The 18,404-nt window shown below is 47.2% G+C and overlaps 1 protein-coding gene across 1 annotated transcript; it reads left to right on the top strand.

Moving 5' to 3' along the window:
- The first annotated feature begins 1,602 nt into the window (after positions 1-1,602).
- On the top strand, positions 1,603-18,184 carry LOC135517116 (polypyrimidine tract-binding protein 2-like). Its single transcript, XM_064941145.1, has 13 exons — positions 1,603-1,696; positions 2,467-2,494; positions 3,815-3,881; positions 4,475-4,677; positions 6,851-7,147; positions 8,383-8,493; positions 8,669-8,870; positions 9,205-9,320; positions 13,685-13,718; positions 14,236-14,328; positions 14,707-14,923; positions 15,569-15,646; positions 15,929-18,184. The coding sequence occupies exons 1-13, from the start codon at positions 1,689-1,691 to the stop codon at positions 16,056-16,058; spliced, it is 1,584 nt and encodes a 527-aa protein (XP_064797217.1). The 5' UTR covers positions 1,603-1,688; the 3' UTR covers positions 16,059-18,184.
- Positions 18,185-18,404: the final 220 nt, after the last annotated feature.

Below are 18,404 nucleotides of genomic sequence, written 5' to 3'. Positions count from 1 at the left end.
CAGAGATATAAGAATGAAATATTTTTATTTTTTGGGATACATTTAACCACCTTTTTTGTTGTTGCCATAAAACCATTTACATTCTTCCATTATAATTTTTAAAACCGGTACTGGGTTACCTTCAGATGAGTCCCGTGAAATGGAGAACACTATCGTGTTCGTGAGAATCTCATCTTTCCATAGAGGAAACAGTGAACAAAAAAATAAACGCAACATGCAACAATTTCAAAGATTTTTTACTTAGTTCATATAAGGAAATCAGTCAATATAAATAAATTCATTAGGCCCAAATCTATGGATTTCACATGACTGGGAATGCAGAGATGCATCTGCCTTATAAAAAAAGTAGGGATGTGGATCTGAAAACCAGTCGGTATCTGGTGTGACCAATATTGGTCTCATGTAGCACGACATCTCCTTCTCAAAGAGTTAATCAGGCTGTCGATTGTGGCCTGTGGAATGTTGTCCCACTCCTATTCAATTGCTGTGCTCAGTTGCTGGATATTAGCGTGAACTGGAACACTCTGTCGTACACATGGGTCCAGAGCATCCCAAACATGCTCAATGGGTGACATGACTGGTGAGTATGCAGGCCATGGAAGAACTGGGACATTTTCAGGTCAAGGAATTTTGTACAGATCCTTGTGACATGTGTCCATGCATTATCATGCTGAAACATAAGGTGATGGCGGCGGATGAATGGAACGACAATGGGCCTCACGATCTCGTCACAGTATTTTTGTGCATTCAAATTGCCATCGATAAAATGCAATTGTGTTCGTTGTCCATGGCTTATGCCTGCTCATACCATAACCCCACCATCACGTGGCACTCTGTTCACAACATTGACATACATTACCCACGCAACACCATACATGTGGTCTGCGGTTGTGAGGCCGGTTTGACATACTGCCAAATTCTCTAAACGAAGTTGGAGGCGGCTTATGGTAGAGAAATTAACATTAAATGATCTGGCAACAGCTCTGATGAACATTCCTGCAGTCGGCATGCCAATTACATGCTCCCTCAAAACGTGAGACATCTGTGGCATTGTGTTGTGTGACAAAACTTCACATTTTAGAGTGGCCTTTTATTGTCCCCAGCACAATGTGCATCTGTGTAATGATCACGCTGTTTAATCAGCTTCTTGATATGCCACACCTGTCAGGTGGATGGATTATCTTGGCAAAAGAGAAATGCACACTAACAGGGATGAAAACAAATGTATGCACAACATGTGAGAGAAACCAACACTTTACATGTTGGGCTTATATTTGTGTTCAGTGTATGTGTGTAATATAGCCAAGCCCGTGTTTGATATAGACACAAGTAGCACAACCTAGTGTCACATTAAAAGGATAAATAAACAGACCTACAGCCTAAAAAATAAAACCCAACAACTCAATGTCCACAGCAAATGATGTAGACTAATTAATGACAATGCATCAATTTTAACGCCTCTATGAAATACAAAATAGCGTACCATTGTGACTTAAAATGTTAAAATTGGTTTTACAGAGAAAAATATATGCTGCTGCGTGTAAAACGAATCACGTTTTTTTGCTCGACTATTTCCGCCGGGTTCGACTATTTCCGCCAAGCTTTCAAGTCCCTCCATTTTGTTGTATGTGCTGTTGGCAAGAGAAGTGCAAAAAAAAAACTGTGTCGTTTATAACGATAATCTAGCAATGGACGGGTATGTATTGGCCATCTATGTGTTTTTCATGAACGATTAATCATCATTGGCAAGATTTAGTTGTTTCAATTCGAGTAGCTTGCTTATCTCATCCTAGCTTGGTTTTTATTTATTTAAGCTAAAGGTAGCTAGCTAACGTTACGTTAGCTTGGCTAGCTAACTCCTGGATGGACATGTGAACTGCCAGACGACGATAGCTAGTTAGCTTTAGTTAGAGAACTAAAATTATATTTTGTTTATGTAACTGTTAATAAACTAGCTAATAAATTGACTGGGCAATCACGTTCAACTAACGTTAGTTAACTAGCTAGCTCAAGCGGCAAGCTCTGGCTAGTCTTAAGAGATGAGGACCATTCGAGCATGACAGGGTATGTCGTCACTTGTCCGGTGATCGTTCATTTTATCCTTTGTTGATCGGAAATGTAGCTAGCGTACGCTATCCACTCAAAAACAAGCTATCAACACCGTTAAACTACAAAATCACGGGCTAACGTGCAGGTTACCCATTTTATAGGTAGTCAACGCGTGTAGGTGATCAGCTATGTTGTAACTAGGAGTTAACTAGCTGGTGTGGAGGAAAGAGAGAAACGTTTGTCATTGGTGGTTTTCTTTGTTTTGCGTGTATCCACGGGAGTAACGTTAGCCTGCTAGCTAACTTCCTTAGCTACTAGCTAGTTGAACTCCAGATGAGTAAAGCAGCATGCTGCTATAATTGTGGGAAGATTTGGCTTAACGAGGTAGCTAATCATTCTGTTCCCTCTCTTTTTCAGTATGGGAGATGTTGCAGTTGGTGTGAAGGTAAGCTTCGCCCTCTCTATGGCAAGTAGCCTAGTGGTTAGACCGAAAGGTTGCTGGCTCGAATCCCGGAGCGGACAAGGTACAAATTTGTCGTTCTGCCCCTGAACCAGGTGTGACCAATGTGAAATGGCTGGGTCCCTGGTTCGATCCTAGGTTGGGGTGAGGAGAGGGACGGAAGCTGTACTGTTACACACTGTTCCCTGATAGACTGTCAATGTAAATAAGAACTTGCCTAGTTAAATAAAGGTAAACAAAATGTGTCTCACGCTGGTCAAATTTTGCCTCCATGCAGTTTTTTGAACCCCCTGGAGTACTTTATGGGCAGATACCTAACACGGACACACAACTCAAATTTACCTCTCTCCCATTGACAACAATTGTTTAAAAAAAAGTTGTGCTTTCAAGTCAGGATCTGGGCATAGGCCTACTGGTATGAGTACAGAATCCTAAATGTAACTCACTACTGTTGAGAGAGTATGTCGTATCGCCCCCCCCCCCAAAAAAAAGATCCTAATTTCTAGCTTTCATGATATTAAAACAACCGTAACTAAATAGGAACAACGTAAGTCGCATCTGTTTAGGGGAGAAACTTGTTCTCTTATAAGTGCTTTGTGATCCTGTACCCTTCCAACTTGATTTGTGTCCAATAACCCTTGTTCCGTCTGGGGGTCGAAACAAAGGTAACTTCCTCTTAACGGAAATACTCTTTGCCTCTGTTTATTTCATCAATGTTTCACGTACAAAATAAAGTTTGCTTTTGAGAAGCATTCGTTTCAGTTAAATTCCTTGCCCTGGTGTGAATTAACCTTGGCCTAGTTGTTGCATTTTTAAGTTAGACAGCGTACTAAAATGTATTTGTGAACTCTGGCCCTACAGAGTTATTGCGTCTATACATTTTTGTTAGAGAGAAAGAAATATTCAGACAAAAAGAGAAAAAAGCTTAAGACCCAGGTCTGTCTCTAATGGCTCCAGGCATAGCGTAGTTGTCATGGCGTAGTTTTAGCGGAACTCTGAACGCGTTAGCCACCAACTGAAGCCCAGCGGACAAACGCTTACTGAAGCCCGGTGGACAGACGGATTAGAGCCTTTGGGGATTTCACAGATGAAATGACATGCCTGACATCTTGAGACTCCATGAGATTAGACTGACTGACACTAGAAAAAAGAAAACGAGGCAACTCTTTCTGGTGTTTCGTTTTCCCCCCCCTCTGTATTCTCTACCTGTCCAGAGAGAGATCTGTATTTCATTGTTGTCTTTCGGGGGCTCTGCTTGCTCTCAATTTCTTTCTCTCTCTTCCCCTCTTTGTTTTCTTTCTCCAGAGAGGATCAGATGAGCTGATGTCAACCAGTGTCTACAACAGTGGATCTGACATGAGCAGTATCGGTGGTAAATTTGGGATTATTTTTTTTGCCAGCCCTCTCTGAAGGGATATTGGCATAAGTAATTTGACCGTGTTCCAACGGCATTCAAATAAGTCAAAGGATTAATGAATGTTTGAAGTAGAACGGCTGTATTGGTCAATGTCTTCCTCACGGCAGGTGTTTCAGTATGTGTAGGTGGGAACACGCTAGCATGTGACTAGTGTGTATCAAGAATGGTCCACCACCCAAAGGACATTCAGCCAAGTTGACAAAACTGTGGGAAGCATTTAGATCAACATGGGCCAGCATCCCTGTAAAACGCATTCGACGCCTTGTAGAGTCCATGCCCTGATGAATTGAGGCTGTTCTGAGGACAGAGGGGGGGGGGTCCTAATGTTTTGTATTGCATTCAGGTGCTAAATATAGTCTTATACTTTAAATATTTGAGAAACACTAATACTGAAGTTCAGGTATGACGTGTTCGTCCATCGTAAGAGGATGGAGTCTCGTGGTGTTCATTCCGTGCTCCTCTCAAGTAAGTGGGTGTTTTGTGCTTTCTGGGTGGTGGCTTTAGAGCAGAGCAGGATTGGGACAATAAAAGCTGTGTCTTCTATCTAGACGTTACAGCCAATGGGAGCGACAGTAAGTCCAATGGGAGCGACAGTAAAAAGCTGAGAGTGGAAGACCGGATGGAGGCCCCTCCCTCTCGTGTGCTGCACATCAGAAAACTGCCCAATGAAACTTCAGAATCGGAGGTCATTGCCCTGGGGTTACCTTTCGGGAAGGTCACAAATATCCTGACGCTTAAGGGGAAAAACCAGGTGAGTGTGCCCAGATAGAGGAACAGGCGATCAGCAATGTTTTACTCTGCCCAAAATCTATGCGGAAAATAAGCCCACAATGTAAAGAATTTTTGTAGGTAGGTTAATGAGTGTCCAATTTGGTTAATAAAAAAGGTAATTGCTAATTTGCTCCGTGAGTTCTACTCGATCTAATAGAAGTTACGTAATGGTTAGGTTGTTACAAATGCACTGATATAAGTGGACATGTGGCATTTTGCGAGTAGGGGAGGGAGGGTTGGGGAGGCTTGGCTTGAAACGCTGGGCATCTTGTTATGTATGTATTAGGTCCACCCAGTTATACTTATGTCTTAACTTCTGAAAGTTAACGTTAGACTAACAAGTTTGTATGCAGAGTGGCACCAGAATTAAAATAAAAACATATATTTTTTTAGTTAATAAATCCAATTTAAATGTTACCTTTTATTTAACTAGGCAAGTCAGTTAAAGAACAAATTCTTATCTACAATGACGGCCAAACCGGGACAACGCTGGACCAATTGTGCGCCGCCCTATAGGACACCCGATCATGGCCAGTTGTGATACAGCCTGAATTTGAACCAGGGTGTCTAGTGACACCTCTAGCACTGAGATGTAGTGCCGTAGACAGCTGTGCCGCTCATGTCTTCTCTAATAAAACATCTCTCCCTAATTTCTGAATTGAGTAATGTCAGTAGGCTACAGTAGCATATGTTTCAGGGGGACCGGTAGCCTACACAGGCACAAACACTGGCAAAGATTTTCAATTGGCAGGCAGACGCTGGAACATGTATCTGAGTGACAGAGTAAGGGCTTTGAATAGGCACTATGTTGTTATTAACTGGTTCCCATGCTTTTAAAATAAAGGTTCTGTTCCGTAACAGTGTAGATCACTTTCGTTCCTGGTTCTGATTCTGTTCCTTGACAAATTTATTTTTCTGTTCTCTTCCTTGAACCGGTTCCAACTCCTGCTTGAAAGAGGAGATGGCCTTAATGGTGCTGCCTCAGCTGTCACGGACACAAATATGGCACCCCCCTTTTCTCAATGGCAACTATCTTACAACTAAGATGTATGATGTGACTTTGAGATACGGAGCGAGCGAACTGCGCATTTGGTCTTTGCGATTTTCATAGGCCTTCATTGAGTGGTAGACGACAACGGCAATGTTCTTTCAGATATGAACAACATGTGTTGTTAGCTTAGTACCTGGCTACTAGCAGTGGGCTAACTGTAAATATAATACCATCTAGCTAATGTGGTGTTAGCCCACTGCTAGTAGCCAGGTACTAAGCTAACACCACATTAGCTAGATGGTATTATATTTACAGTTAGCCCACTGCTAGTAGCCAGGTACTAAGCTAACACCACATTAGCTAGATGGTATTATATTTACAGTTAGCCCACTGCTAGTAGCCAGGTACTAAGCTAACACCACATTAGCTAGATGGTATTATATTTACAGTTAGCCCACTGCTAGTAGCCAGGTACTAAGCTAACAACACATTAGCTAGATGGTATTATATTTACAGTTAGCTTATTACCTGGCTACTAGCAATGGGCTAACTAAATATAATACCATCTAGCTAATGTGGTGTAGCTTAGTACCTGGCTACTAGCAGTGGGCTAACAACACATTAGCTAGATGGTATTATATTTACAGTTAGCCCACTGCTAGTAGCCAGGTACTAAGCTAACAACACATTAGCTAGATGGTATTATATTTACAGTTAGCCCACTGCTAGTAGCCAGGTAATAAGCTAACTGTAAATATAATACCATCTAGCTAATGTGTTGATTAGCTTAGTACCTGGCTACTAGCAGTGGGCTAACTGTAAATATAATACCATCTAGCTAATGTGTTTTAGTTATTCAGGTGGAGAATTATCTCTAAAATAAATTAGAATATGATGTTGGTGCACATAAAGATGTAGGCAAATTCATTTTATTGAACATTAAAAAATATTGGGAGTAAAATATTATTTAAAAAAATATACAAAATGTTTTTGTTGAGGGTTGTGACCAAATCTTGGGCTTGTGCCACCAGGGGAAAATGTTAGTCTGGAACCTTGGATACAGACACGGTACATTTTCGTTGAACCGTGTCATAAGACAGGATGCCATTGGGTATTTTGCCTAACAGAAGTCTTAATGCTGTTCCTATCTATTGGTCTTCAGGCTTTCTTGGAGCTGGGGACAGAGGAAGCAGCGATAACCATGATCAACTACTACTCTACTGTGACACCGCATGTTCGAAACGTCCCCGTATTCATTCAGTATTCCAACCACAAAGAACTGAAAACAGATAGTGGAAACCAGCGTGCCCAGGCGGTCCTGCAGGCGGTGTCAGCGGTCCAAGGAGGAGGTACTCCCGCGTCGGGCTCCATTGTAGATCTGACCGCTGCGTCCAGCCCTGTGCTCAGAATAATCATCGACAACATGTTCTACCCAGTCACTCTGGATGTGCTGCAGCAGGTAACCTACATTCACTATGTATTCTTGGTTTTTCCTCATAGGTTTGACAGTGGGCAGATTTATGAATGCAATATATTTTTATCCTCCATTTTGTACAGACGTGATCCGAATTAATGGCGCTGTACTAGATGGCAGCCGTTTTTGCAAGCTCCGACCAAACGTTGCTATTTGTGTTTTTTTTTTTTTTTGTGGTTTATTTTCATGCACTATTAATTCCGACGACAACTTTTGAACATCAGACCAGCAGTTACTTACTCCAATTCCGTCTTCAACTTCTACTCATCTTCCCTGGGCTCTCTCTGTAATTCCGACCCAATTTTCGGGCTACCCAGGCGGAAACGCCGGCTTTAGAGGCAAAAGGGTGGAGGATCCTGGTGAGATTAAGGCAAAGGTAAAAACCGACCACCTCTGCCCCCCCTCCCTCAAACCCGCTGGCCAACATAGTCACTCGACAATAAGATGGATGGCCTCCGATCGCAGGTTTGCTACCAACAAGACTCAAAACGCCCCCATACACATCGACAGGCCTGCGGTGGAGCAGGTCGAGAGCGTCGAGGTCCTCGGTGTCCAAATCACTAAAGACAAAGAAGACGCAGCGGCATTAAGACAGATGAAACGGGCCCCTCAAATTCCTCGGTGCCATTGAGAGCATTTTGATTGGCTGTATCACTGCCTGGTATGACAATGGCACCCCCCCCCCCCACCATCGCATGGTTCCACAGAGGGTGGTGTTGATGGCCCAGCTCCCTGCCATCCAGGATCTCTATATCAGGAGGTGTGGTAGGAAGACCTGGAAAATCATTAGACTCCAACCACGAGGGGGGGGGGTCAAAAACCGGACAGGAAGGTCATGTTAGTGACTCAACCCACTCAAGTGACACACCCCTCCAAGGGACGGCATGGAAGAGCACCAGTAAGCCAGTGACTCGTCCCCTGTAATAGGGTTAGAGGCAGAGAATCCCAGTTTAGAGAGGGGAACCGGCCAGGCAGAGACAGTGCCTTGCCAATTCACATTGTTATTGATTATTGCACGGTTGGATTTTGAGTTTGCATGAAAGGCATTTCACTGTACTTGTCACTTGCATGTGACATGACAACTTGACTATCTCTTCTGCCCATTTATCTCATCACAGTAGTTTCATATTACATCTGATAGTTAAACATCAGCTATCTCGTGGAGGTTGTCTTCTCAATATTTTTGTATTGCTGCTGTTTTTTTGGGGGGGGGGGGTCAGATCTTCTCAAAGTTTGGCACGGTCATGAAGATCATCACATTCACCAAGAACAATCAGTTCCAGGCTCTGCTGCAGTTCAACGACCCACCCACCGCCCAGCAAGCCAAAATAGTGAGTGGGACTTTTCATTGTTCATTATCAATTTGTTATCTACTGAATTTTATAATTTCATTACACGTTTGTGTGCAAATAAAGTAAATTTGTATAGTTGCTGTTTTGATTTCCGGTACACTTATCATTAGATATGGCAAATAACCCCCACTGAAATCGTTCCATTGTTCCGCAGGCCCTGGATGGTCAGAACATCTACAACTCGTGCTGTACGCTCCGCATCGACTACTCCAAGCTGGTCAACCTGAACGTGAAGTACAACAACGACAAGAGCCGCGACTACACCCGGCCAGAGCTCCCTGCAGGGGACGGACAGCCTGCCATAGACCCCAACATGGCTGCTGCCTTCCAAGGCAAGGACTCCAACTCTCTGCTCGGTAAGATCCCAGGTAGAGCCCCCCCCCCTGCTTGGTAAGGACCCCCCCCCAGCTCGGTAAGATCCCAGGTAGACCCCCTTTCCTCTGCTTGGTAAGAACCTCTGCTCGGTAAGATCCCAGGTAGATGACCCCCCCTGCTCGGTAAGATCCCAGGTAGACCCCTGACTGCCGGGGGAACCATTCGTTTCACATCGCCCAGGGCTCTGGGTGGGCGGACTTTGCTTATTTTCCACCATTCTGTTGGTCCTAAAGGGAAATGTCTGCCCTCACTAGCCCAAGGTGAGCTGAAATTCATCCTGTTGGGTCTAAATCCTGACCCCTCTGACCTCTCCAGGTGGCTTGAGTCCTCTGAATGCTGCCGCGGCGGCGGCTGCTGCTGCAGGGAGGGTAGCTCTGTCCGGTCACTCTGGCTCCAGTGGCGTGCTCCTGGCCTCCAACCTCAACGAAGAGGTCAGTAATGATCTTTCTACCCCCTCCAGGCGTAACTCTTATCACAAACCAACACTATCTCCACTTTCTCTCTCCTCTCAGTCTCTCTCCTCTCAGTCTCTCTCCTCTCAGTCTCTCTCCTCTCCGTCTCTCTCCTCTCCGTCTCTCTCCTCTCCGTCTCTCTCCTCTCCGTCTCTCTCCTCTCCGTCTCTCTCCTCTCCGTCTCTCTCCTCTCCGTCTCTCTCCTCTCCGTCTCTCTCCTCTCCGTCTCTCTCCTCTCCGTCTCTCTCCTCTCCGTCTCTCTCCTCTCCGTCTCTCTCCTCTCCGTCTCTCTCCTCTCTGTCCTCTCCCGCTCTCTCCTCTCCCGCTCTCTCCTCTCTGTCCTCTCCCTCTCTGTCCTCTCCCGCTCTCTCCTCTCTGTCCTCTCCCGCTCTCTCCCTCTGTCCTCTCCCGCTCTCTCCTCTCTGTCCTCTCCCGCTCTCTCCTCTCTGTCCTCTCCCGCTCTCTCCTCTCCCGCTCTCTCCTCTCCCGCTCTCTCCTCTCCCGCTCTCTCCTCTCTGTCCTCTCCCTCTCTGTCCTCTCCCGCTCTCTCCTCTCTGTCCTTCCCGCTCTCTCCTCTCTGTCCTCTCCCGCTCTGTCCTCTCCCGCTCTCTCCTCTCTGTCCTCTCCCGCTCTCTCCTCTCTGTCCTCTCCCTCTCTGTCCTCTCCCGCTCTCTCCTCTCTGTCCTCTCCCGCTCTGTCCTCTCCCGCTCTGTCCTCTCCCGCTCTGTCCTCTCCCGCTCTCTCCTCTCCCGCTCTCTCCTCTCCCGCTCTCTCCTCTCCCGCTCTCTCCTCTCCCGCTCTCTCCTCTCCCGCTCTCTCCTCTCCCGCTCTCTCCTCTCCCGCTCTCTCCTCTCCCGCTCTCTCCTCTCCCGCTCTCTCCTCTCCCGCTCTGTCCTCTCCCGCTCTCTCCTCTCTGTCCTCTCCCCGCTCTCTCCGCTCTCTCCTCTCCCGCTCTCTCCTCTCCCGCTCTCTCCTCTCCCGCTCTCTCCTCTCCCGCTCTCTCCTCTCTGTCCTCTCCCTCTCTGTCCTCTCCCGCTCTCTCCTCTCTGTCCTCTCCCGCTCTCTCCTCTCTGTCCTCTCCCGCTCTGTCCTCTCCCGCTCTCTCCTCTCTGTCCTCTCCCGCTCTCTCCTCTCTGTCCTCTCCCTCTCTGTCCTCTCCCGCTCTCTCCTCTCTGTCCTCTCCCGCTCTGTCCTCTCCCGCTCTCTCCTCTCCCGCTCTGTCCTCTCCCGCTCTCTCCTCTCCCGCTCTCTCCTCTCCCGCTCTCTCCTCTGCTCTCTCCTCTCCGCTCTCTCCTCTCCCGCTCTCTCCTCTCCCGCTCTCTCTCTCCCGCTCTCTCCTCTCCCGCTCTCTCCTCTCCCGCTCTCTCCTCTCCCGCTCTCTCCTCTCCCCGCTCTCTCCTCTCCCGCTCTCTAATGATCTTCCTCTCCCGCTCCCTCTCCCGGCGTCTCTCCTCTCCCGCTCACTCCTCCCGCTCTGTCCTCTCCCGCTCTTCCTCTCCCGCTCTGTCCTCTCCCGCTCTGTCCTCTCCCGCTCTCTCCTCTCTGTCCTCTCCCGCTCTCTCCTCTCCCGCTCTCTCCGCTCTCTCCTCTCCCGCTCTCTCCTCTCCCGCTCTCTCCTCTCCCGCTCTCTCCTCTCCGCTCTCTCCTCTCCCGCTCTCTCCTCTCCCGCTCTCTCCTCTCCCGCTCTCTCCCTCTCTGTCCTCTCCCTCTCTGTCCTCTCCCGCTCTCTCCTCTCTGTCCTCTCCCGCTCTCCTCTCTGTCCTCTCCCGCTCTGTCCTCTCTGTCCTCTCCCTCTCTGTCCTCTCCCGCTCTCTCTCTCTGTCCTCGTCCTCTCCCGCTCTCTCCTCTCCCGCTCTCTCCTCTCCGCTCTCTCCTCTCCGCTCTCTCCTCTCCGCCTCTCCCGCTCTCTCCTCTCCCGCTCTCTCCTCTCCCCTCTCTCTCCCGCTCTCTCCTCTCCCGCTCTCTCCTCTCCCGCTCTCTCCTCTCCCTCTCTCTCCTCTCCCGCTCTCTCCTCTCCGCTCTCTCCTCTCCCGCTCTCTCCTCTCCCTTTCTCTCTCCTCTCCCGCTCTCTCCTCTCCCGCTCTCTCCTCTCCCGCTCTCTCCTCTCCCGCTCTCTCCTCTCCCGCTCTCTCCTCTCTCTCCTCCTCTCTCTCTCCCGCTCTCTCCTCTCCCGCTCTCTCCTCTCCCGTCTCTCCTCTCCCGCTCTCTCCTCTCCGCTCTCTCCTCTCCCGCTCTCTCCTCTCCCGCTCTCTCCTCTCCCGCTCTCTCCTCTCCCGCTCCTCCTCTCCCGCTCTCTCTCCCGCCTCTCCTCTCCCGCTCTCTCCTCTCCCGCTCTCTCCTCCCGCTCTCTCCTCTCTCTCCTCTCCCGCTCTCTCCTCTCCCGCTCTCTCCTCTCCCGCTCTCTCCTCTCCCGCTCTCTCCTCTCCCGCTCTCTCCTCTCCCGCTCTCTCTCTCCCGCTCTCTCCTCTCCCGCTCTCTCCTCTCCCGCTCTCTCCTCTCCCGCTCTCTCCTCTCCCGCTCTCTCCTCTCTGTCCTCTCCCGCTCTCTCCTCTCCCGCTCTCTCCGCTCTCTCCTCTCCCGCTCTCTCCTCTCCCGCTCTCTCCGCTCTCTCCTCTCCCGCTCTCTCCTCTCCCGCTCTCTCCTCTCCGTCTCTCTGTCCTCTCCCTCTCTCTCCTCTCCGTCTCTCTCTCCTCTCCATAAAAATGTCGAAGCCTGCCAGTGCAGACTGAGTCTCTCTTTCTCCTCCTCTCTCTGCCATGTTGAGCTGAAGCTGGTTAACTCTCCTATTCTCTCTGCCATGTTGAGCTGAAGCTGGTTAACTCTCCTATTCTCTCTGCCATGTTGAGCTGAAGCTGGTTAACTCTCCTATTCTCTCTGCCATGTTGAGCTGAAGCTGGTTAACTCCTATTCTCTCTGCCATGTTGAGCTGAAGCTGGTTAACTCTCCTATTCTCTCTGCCATGTTGAGCTGAAGCTGGTTAACTCTCCTATTCTCTCTGCCATGTTGAGCTGAAGCTGGTTAACTCTCCTATTCTCTCTGCCATGTTGAGCTGAAGCTGGTTAACTCTCCTATTCTCTCTGCCATGTTGAGCTGAAGCTGGTTAACTCTCCTATTCTCTCTGCCATGTTGAGCTGAAGCTGGTTAACTCTCCTATTCTCTCTGCCATGTTGAGCTGAAGCTGGTTAACTCTCCTATTCTCTCTGCCATGTTGAGCTGAAGCTGGTTAACTCTCCTATTCTCTCTTTCTCCTTTTGCCTGACTGAGCTGAAATGTAACTGTCTCTCTCCTCTGCACTCTCTCCTATCCTGACTTCACCTCTGTCTCTATGGAGAGGACCCTGTATTTCAGATACTTAAACTTGCAGTTATATTTTGGCTCCACACCCTGTTGACAATAATGTCTGTGAGGTCAAACATTATTTCTATGGATGCCATAGTGCTTCCAGGGGGTTTCATGTCTGTTCTTGCATGTCGATGACACTAAACAGAGATTTGACTGCATGCTCGTTCTACTAGTTATCTTCATTTCACACCCTTTTTACTATGTACCGATTGATCCTGGACTTCATGCGTTAGCCTGTCTTTTTTGTTCATTGCTAGGCTATAACTCGTATGTTTATGATTTTGACATTGACTGTACCTTATCCGTGTTTGTCAAGGGGATGATATACATTTGGCCCAGTTTTATTTGCTTATTTAGTTGTGATAAAGTACATGAACCAGTCAGTCTGACCAAACTCCTGCATCATTTCCTGTGTACTGACCTGTATCTTAATTTGTCTCCCTCCCTCACTTTGTTTTTTTACATTTGCATTTTCCTTCCCTCTCTCCCTCCCCACCTAATTACCCTTCATATTTCTCCCCCCCCACTCTCTCTCCCCCTACCTACCTACCCACCCACTCTTCATCCCTCTCTCCCTCCCCACCTAATTACCCATCATATCTCTCTCTCCCCCTACCTACCCACCCACTCTTCATCCCTCTCTCCCTCCCCACCTAATTACCCTTCATATCCCCCCCTCTCTCTCTCTCCACCTACCTACCGACCCACTCTTCATCCCTCCCTCCCTCCCCACCTACCTAACCTTCATCCCTCTCGTGCTCTCTCTCCTCCACCCATCCCCCCATCTCTATAACCCCCCCGTGCTTGAACAAAACCTGTTCCCTCGGACCAACCTTTATCCCCAAATTTAACTGCCTTGAACCATACTCCATGACCACCACCATTCTACGGGAAACCACCCTCCTGGATGATCTGTCCACCTCCGCTCTCTCTACCTCCGCTCCGACTCTTCTACCTGTCTTCCTGTCTTCTGCTGCTTGCTCTCTTCTCCTCTTCTAAAGATGGTTACACCCCAAAGTCTGTTTACTCTCTTCGGTATGTTAGCTCTCTGTTGCTCTTCTGTTGTTGCTTATTTCTGTTCGAAAGAGACATTCACTTTTGTTTTTCTTTTTTTGTTTTTCATTTCCATATTGCAGTAATTGTTTTTGACTTTTTAGTTTTGTTGTTGCTCCTCGGTTATCGTTTGGTTCTGTCTCTCTTTGGCTATCGAAATTGATCCCATCCATAGATTTCTGTTAAAATGCATGGTACATTGATTTGGCATAGCCTGTACAGTAGTTTAATTAGCCAAACATGTCATTAACGTATCTGTTTATGGGGTGTCTCAATCTGTCCTTAATATACACACACCTCTTGCTCAACTCTCTTCAAATGTTAATTCTGATGAATGATCTCTAGCCTACATTCAGACTCTCTCTCTCTATCTAGCCTCTTACTCTGTCTCTGCCTTGCCTAAACTTTCCCTCTATCTCAAGTGCTAAAGTGTTTCCTCACTGTCTCCTCTTCCTCCTCTTCCTCGCCCTCCTCTCGTCTGCTCATGACTTTAACCTAGGGGTGTATGGTGATACCCAGAGGGTGAAGATCCTCTACAATAAGAAAGACAGTGCTCTGATACAGATGGCTGATTCCAACCAAGCCCAGCTAGGTAAGACCCCGGCTCGGCTAGGTATGGGCCCCGGCTAGGTATGGGCCCCGGCTAGGTATGGGCCCCGGGTAGGTATGGGCCCCGGCTAGGTATGCGGCCCCGGCTAGGTATGCGGCCCCGGCTAGGTATGCGGCCCCGGCTAGGTATGGGCCCCGGCTAGGTATGGGCCTCGGCTAGGTAACATGATCCTCCTCTATTGTCTCATGTTTATTGACTGATAAAAAGGACATCTCCCCAGATTTTATTTAGTGTCTAGTTGATTGATTGTTCCAGTCTTTTTGAAGTAGATTCTCTCCTAAATGTGGGGGGGGGGGTGTTTGTCTTGGGACACAGTACTGCTGTATAAAAACTCACTCGGTACAAATGAAATGCTTCCAGCCATGAGTCACCTGAATGGGCAGAAGATGCATGGGAAACCAATCAGGGTGGCTCTGTCTAAGCACACCTCGGTGCAGCTGCCCAGGGATGGACTGGATGACCAGGGCCTCACCAAAGACTTCACCAACTCGCCCCTGCACCGCTTCAAGAAGCCTGGCTCCAAGAACTTCCAGAATATTTTCCCTCCCACCACTACTCTTCACCTCTCCAACATCCCGTAAGTCTACCACATGGCCTCTACACGACACACTGATCTAAGAGCAGTTTTGAATTAGCTCATAATGGTGATTGTTAGGATTTGGACATGGTAAGCAGATTCTGTATCTGTTGGCGCATTCCCCTAGACACTGATTTTTAAGGACAGTTTTGTTCTTTCTCACTAGGATTTGGGGAGGGTAATCTGAGGCAACATCTATACCTGGAAGAAAAGTTAACGGAGCTTTATGTCTAGGGGAATACACCAACAGACAGAGGATCTGCTTACCATGTTCAAATCCTAACAATAACCATTGTGAGTTCATACAAAACTGTTCTTAGATCAGTGAAGTCTTAGACCACTGCGCAACTCGGGAAGCCCTAAGGCACTGCATCTCAGTGCTAGAGGCGTCACTACATACCCTGGTTTGATTCCAGGCTGTAGCACAACCGGTCGTGACTGGGAGTCCCGTAGGGCGACGCACAATTGGCCCCAGCGTCGTCCGGGTTCGGCCCTGGGGGGGGTTCAGGCCGTCATTGTAAAATAAGAATTTGTTCTTAACTGACTTGACTAGTTAAAGAAAAGCTGTGATCTGTGCCTGGGTTGTGGTCTGTGCCTGGGTTGTGGTCTGTGCCGTTAGAATGCTAAGTTGACGTGTTTCCACAGAACGGACGTTTCCGAGGAAGACCTCCGACTGCTCTTCTCCAACGCCGGGGGAACCGTGAACGCATTCAAGTTCTTTCAGTACGTCTCTCTTCGTGTTTTTTTTTTTATAATAACAGAACTGAGCTACAGTTGTTCTTCAATTGGTTGTGAATGAACTTGAGCATTGATTTTTATTTTTTCGAACACTCCTTAGCTCTGTGGCTAGCTCCAGGGAGTATGTGAGACTTGCTGAGGTTGTGTTACTGTCCATTCTGTGGGGTGTGGTTGAGAGCAGAGCATACCCCCACTACATTCTGATTGGAACAGTTTGGACAGATCCAAGTTGTATTTCAATGTGTTCAACCGTTCTTCTGTTCCCAGGGATCACAAAATGGCGCTGCTCCAGATGTCAACTGTGGAAGAGGCCATCCAGGGTCTGATCGACCTCCACAACTACAACATGGGCGACAACCATCACCTGAGAGTCTCCTTCTCCAAATCCACCATCTAAACTTATTGCATAATGATCGATCCTCCACAACATCCACCGCTTTCTGTTTTCCCTAGCAGATTTTGGCTGGCATTTGTTAAACCCTGTTGACTCGTTCCAGACTCTGGGGACCACATTTGGACCTTTTATTGTTTCTTTCTAAGTGTCATCAGTCATTCCTTCAGAGAACCAGAAACCCAAACCGGGGGGAGGAAATGTTGTACTTCTATGTTTTGAGGACATTTTAACCCCTTCACCTGATCCTGACCCCTGTGTTAGTCCCATACCCTCTGATCCTGACCCCTGTGTTAGTCCCACACCCTCTGACCCCTGTGTTAGTCCCACACCCTCTGACCCCTGTGTTAGTCCCACACCCTCTGACCCCTGTGTTAGTCCCACACCCTCTGACCCCTGTGTTAATCCCACACCCTCTGACCCCTGTGTTAATCCCACACCCTCTGACCCTGACCCCTGTGTTAATCCCACACCCTCTGACCCTGACCCCTGTGTTAATCCCACACCCTCTGATCCTGACCCCTGTGTTAGTCCCACACCCTCTGACCCTGACCCCTGTGTTAATGCCATAGCCTCTGATCCTGACCCCTGTGTTAATCCCATAGCCTCTGATCCTGACTCCTGTGTTAACCCCCCTGACCCCTGTGTTAATCCCATAGCCTCTGATCCTGACCCCTGTGTTAATCCCATAGCCTCTGATCCTGACTCCTGTGTTAACCCCCCTGACCCCTGTGTTAATCCCATAGCCTCTGATCCTGACTCCTGTGTTAACCCCCCTGACCCCTGTGTTAATCCTATAACCCATTTGTATGATCAGCAAACTATTTGCCTTTTCTACCTTCTCATTATGAAGGGTGGATGATTGGACATGGGCGCCTCTTCTTTGACTATGATGATTAGTTCTACAAGATATGTGCCTTACCAGACTATCGACTCTTTTTACATCCCAAATATTGACATGAATCCCTGTCTGATTTTGAGGCACATTTTAATTTTGATGTGAAATTTAACATGATTTGTCTCTTCCCCCGTGTCACTGTTGTAGTTTGTACGCTTCTGCCATCCAAGTTTTGCCTTTTTCAGTTGCTGTTCAATTTGTGGAGTTTTACTTCCCCCCCTTCCCCGTTAAATTCACTGTGGTTGTTGTGGAGAGGTGAACAATATGAGATTGAAGTTGAATCAGTCTTTTTTATTTTAATTTTAGCTCATTTAGACCATGTTGCTTGAAGGTTTCTTGTAGAGGAACAACCAACAACACTGATTTTTTAACCCTGGTTATTTTTCCTTTTTTTTGTTTAGTTTACACATTTACTAAAATAGTCTTAATGTTTCTGTTCTTTATAGGTTATACTTCCCTTGTTTTTCATCACATTCATGTACATGGGTAGGAGGTGAGAGGTTTTCTATGCATCTACTGCCTGTTCTCTCTAGTTCTTGGAATAAAACCTACGTAATACTTTTACTAATTTGAACTGCACTTAACGGTCACGATATTGTCATACACATGACAAAGCAAATGTTATGACTGTTTTGAAACACACAGTTCTAGCGAAGTGTTACCAAAAGAAGAAAAAAAATGCTTTTGCATGTGTTGGAAGAGGTTAGCGAAGTAGAACCTGTTGTGAAGTCAACGTGTTGCTGTTTAGAGGGACAACCCCTGGTTGGGACCAAAGTCTGTGCCTTTTCGTCTTTCATTTACAGTTGTATCACAAAGGAAAAAGAATCAACATTTTAATGAACCCCCTCTGATATATTTTGTGTATCGGGGAGGAGAGAAAAAAATAAGGTAAGGTACGGGACACGATTCATTATCAACGACATTAATTCCTTATACATTTATTTTAAGCAGACCTACACATAATAACCATTATGGTTAAGAATCTCTCAACTTGCTGGATAAACGTATGTTTTCAAGAGAGAAAAAGTGTCTTTTCTATATTGGTTACATTTTTTACATCTCTGGAAATGTAAGATTCAGATATAGTTTGGAAGCGGCACGATTAAAATAATTTTCTAACAAAAAAGTCGGGAGATTTGGTCGGACGTGTTTTAGATGTTTCTCTTCTATCGTGTGTGTGTGAGTGTTCTGCTTTTCCTCTGTAGCATGTTCAATAAACTTCTGTAGCTCTTCACTTCTCTCTGCGACCTGCTCATCTTTTCTCTCCACTCGCGCTTTAATATTATTTTGATTGTATTTTATTCAGATCCCCATTAGCTGTTACTAAAGAGCATCTACTCTTCCCGGGGTCCACATAGAACATGACATTAATACAGAACGGTAATAGACAAGATAAGCACATTGCTTACCTTTACAACAAAAGTATAGCCTACTTGGCTGGCATGAAAATGAAC

Source organism: Oncorhynchus masou, chromosome 28 (genome assembly GCF_036934945.1).
Source record: "Oncorhynchus masou masou isolate Uvic2021 chromosome 28, UVic_Omas_1.1, whole genome shotgun sequence".
Taxonomy (NCBI): Eukaryota; Metazoa; Chordata; class Actinopteri; order Salmoniformes; family Salmonidae; genus Oncorhynchus; species Oncorhynchus masou.
This window is presented reverse-complemented; position numbering and strand designations above follow the sequence as displayed.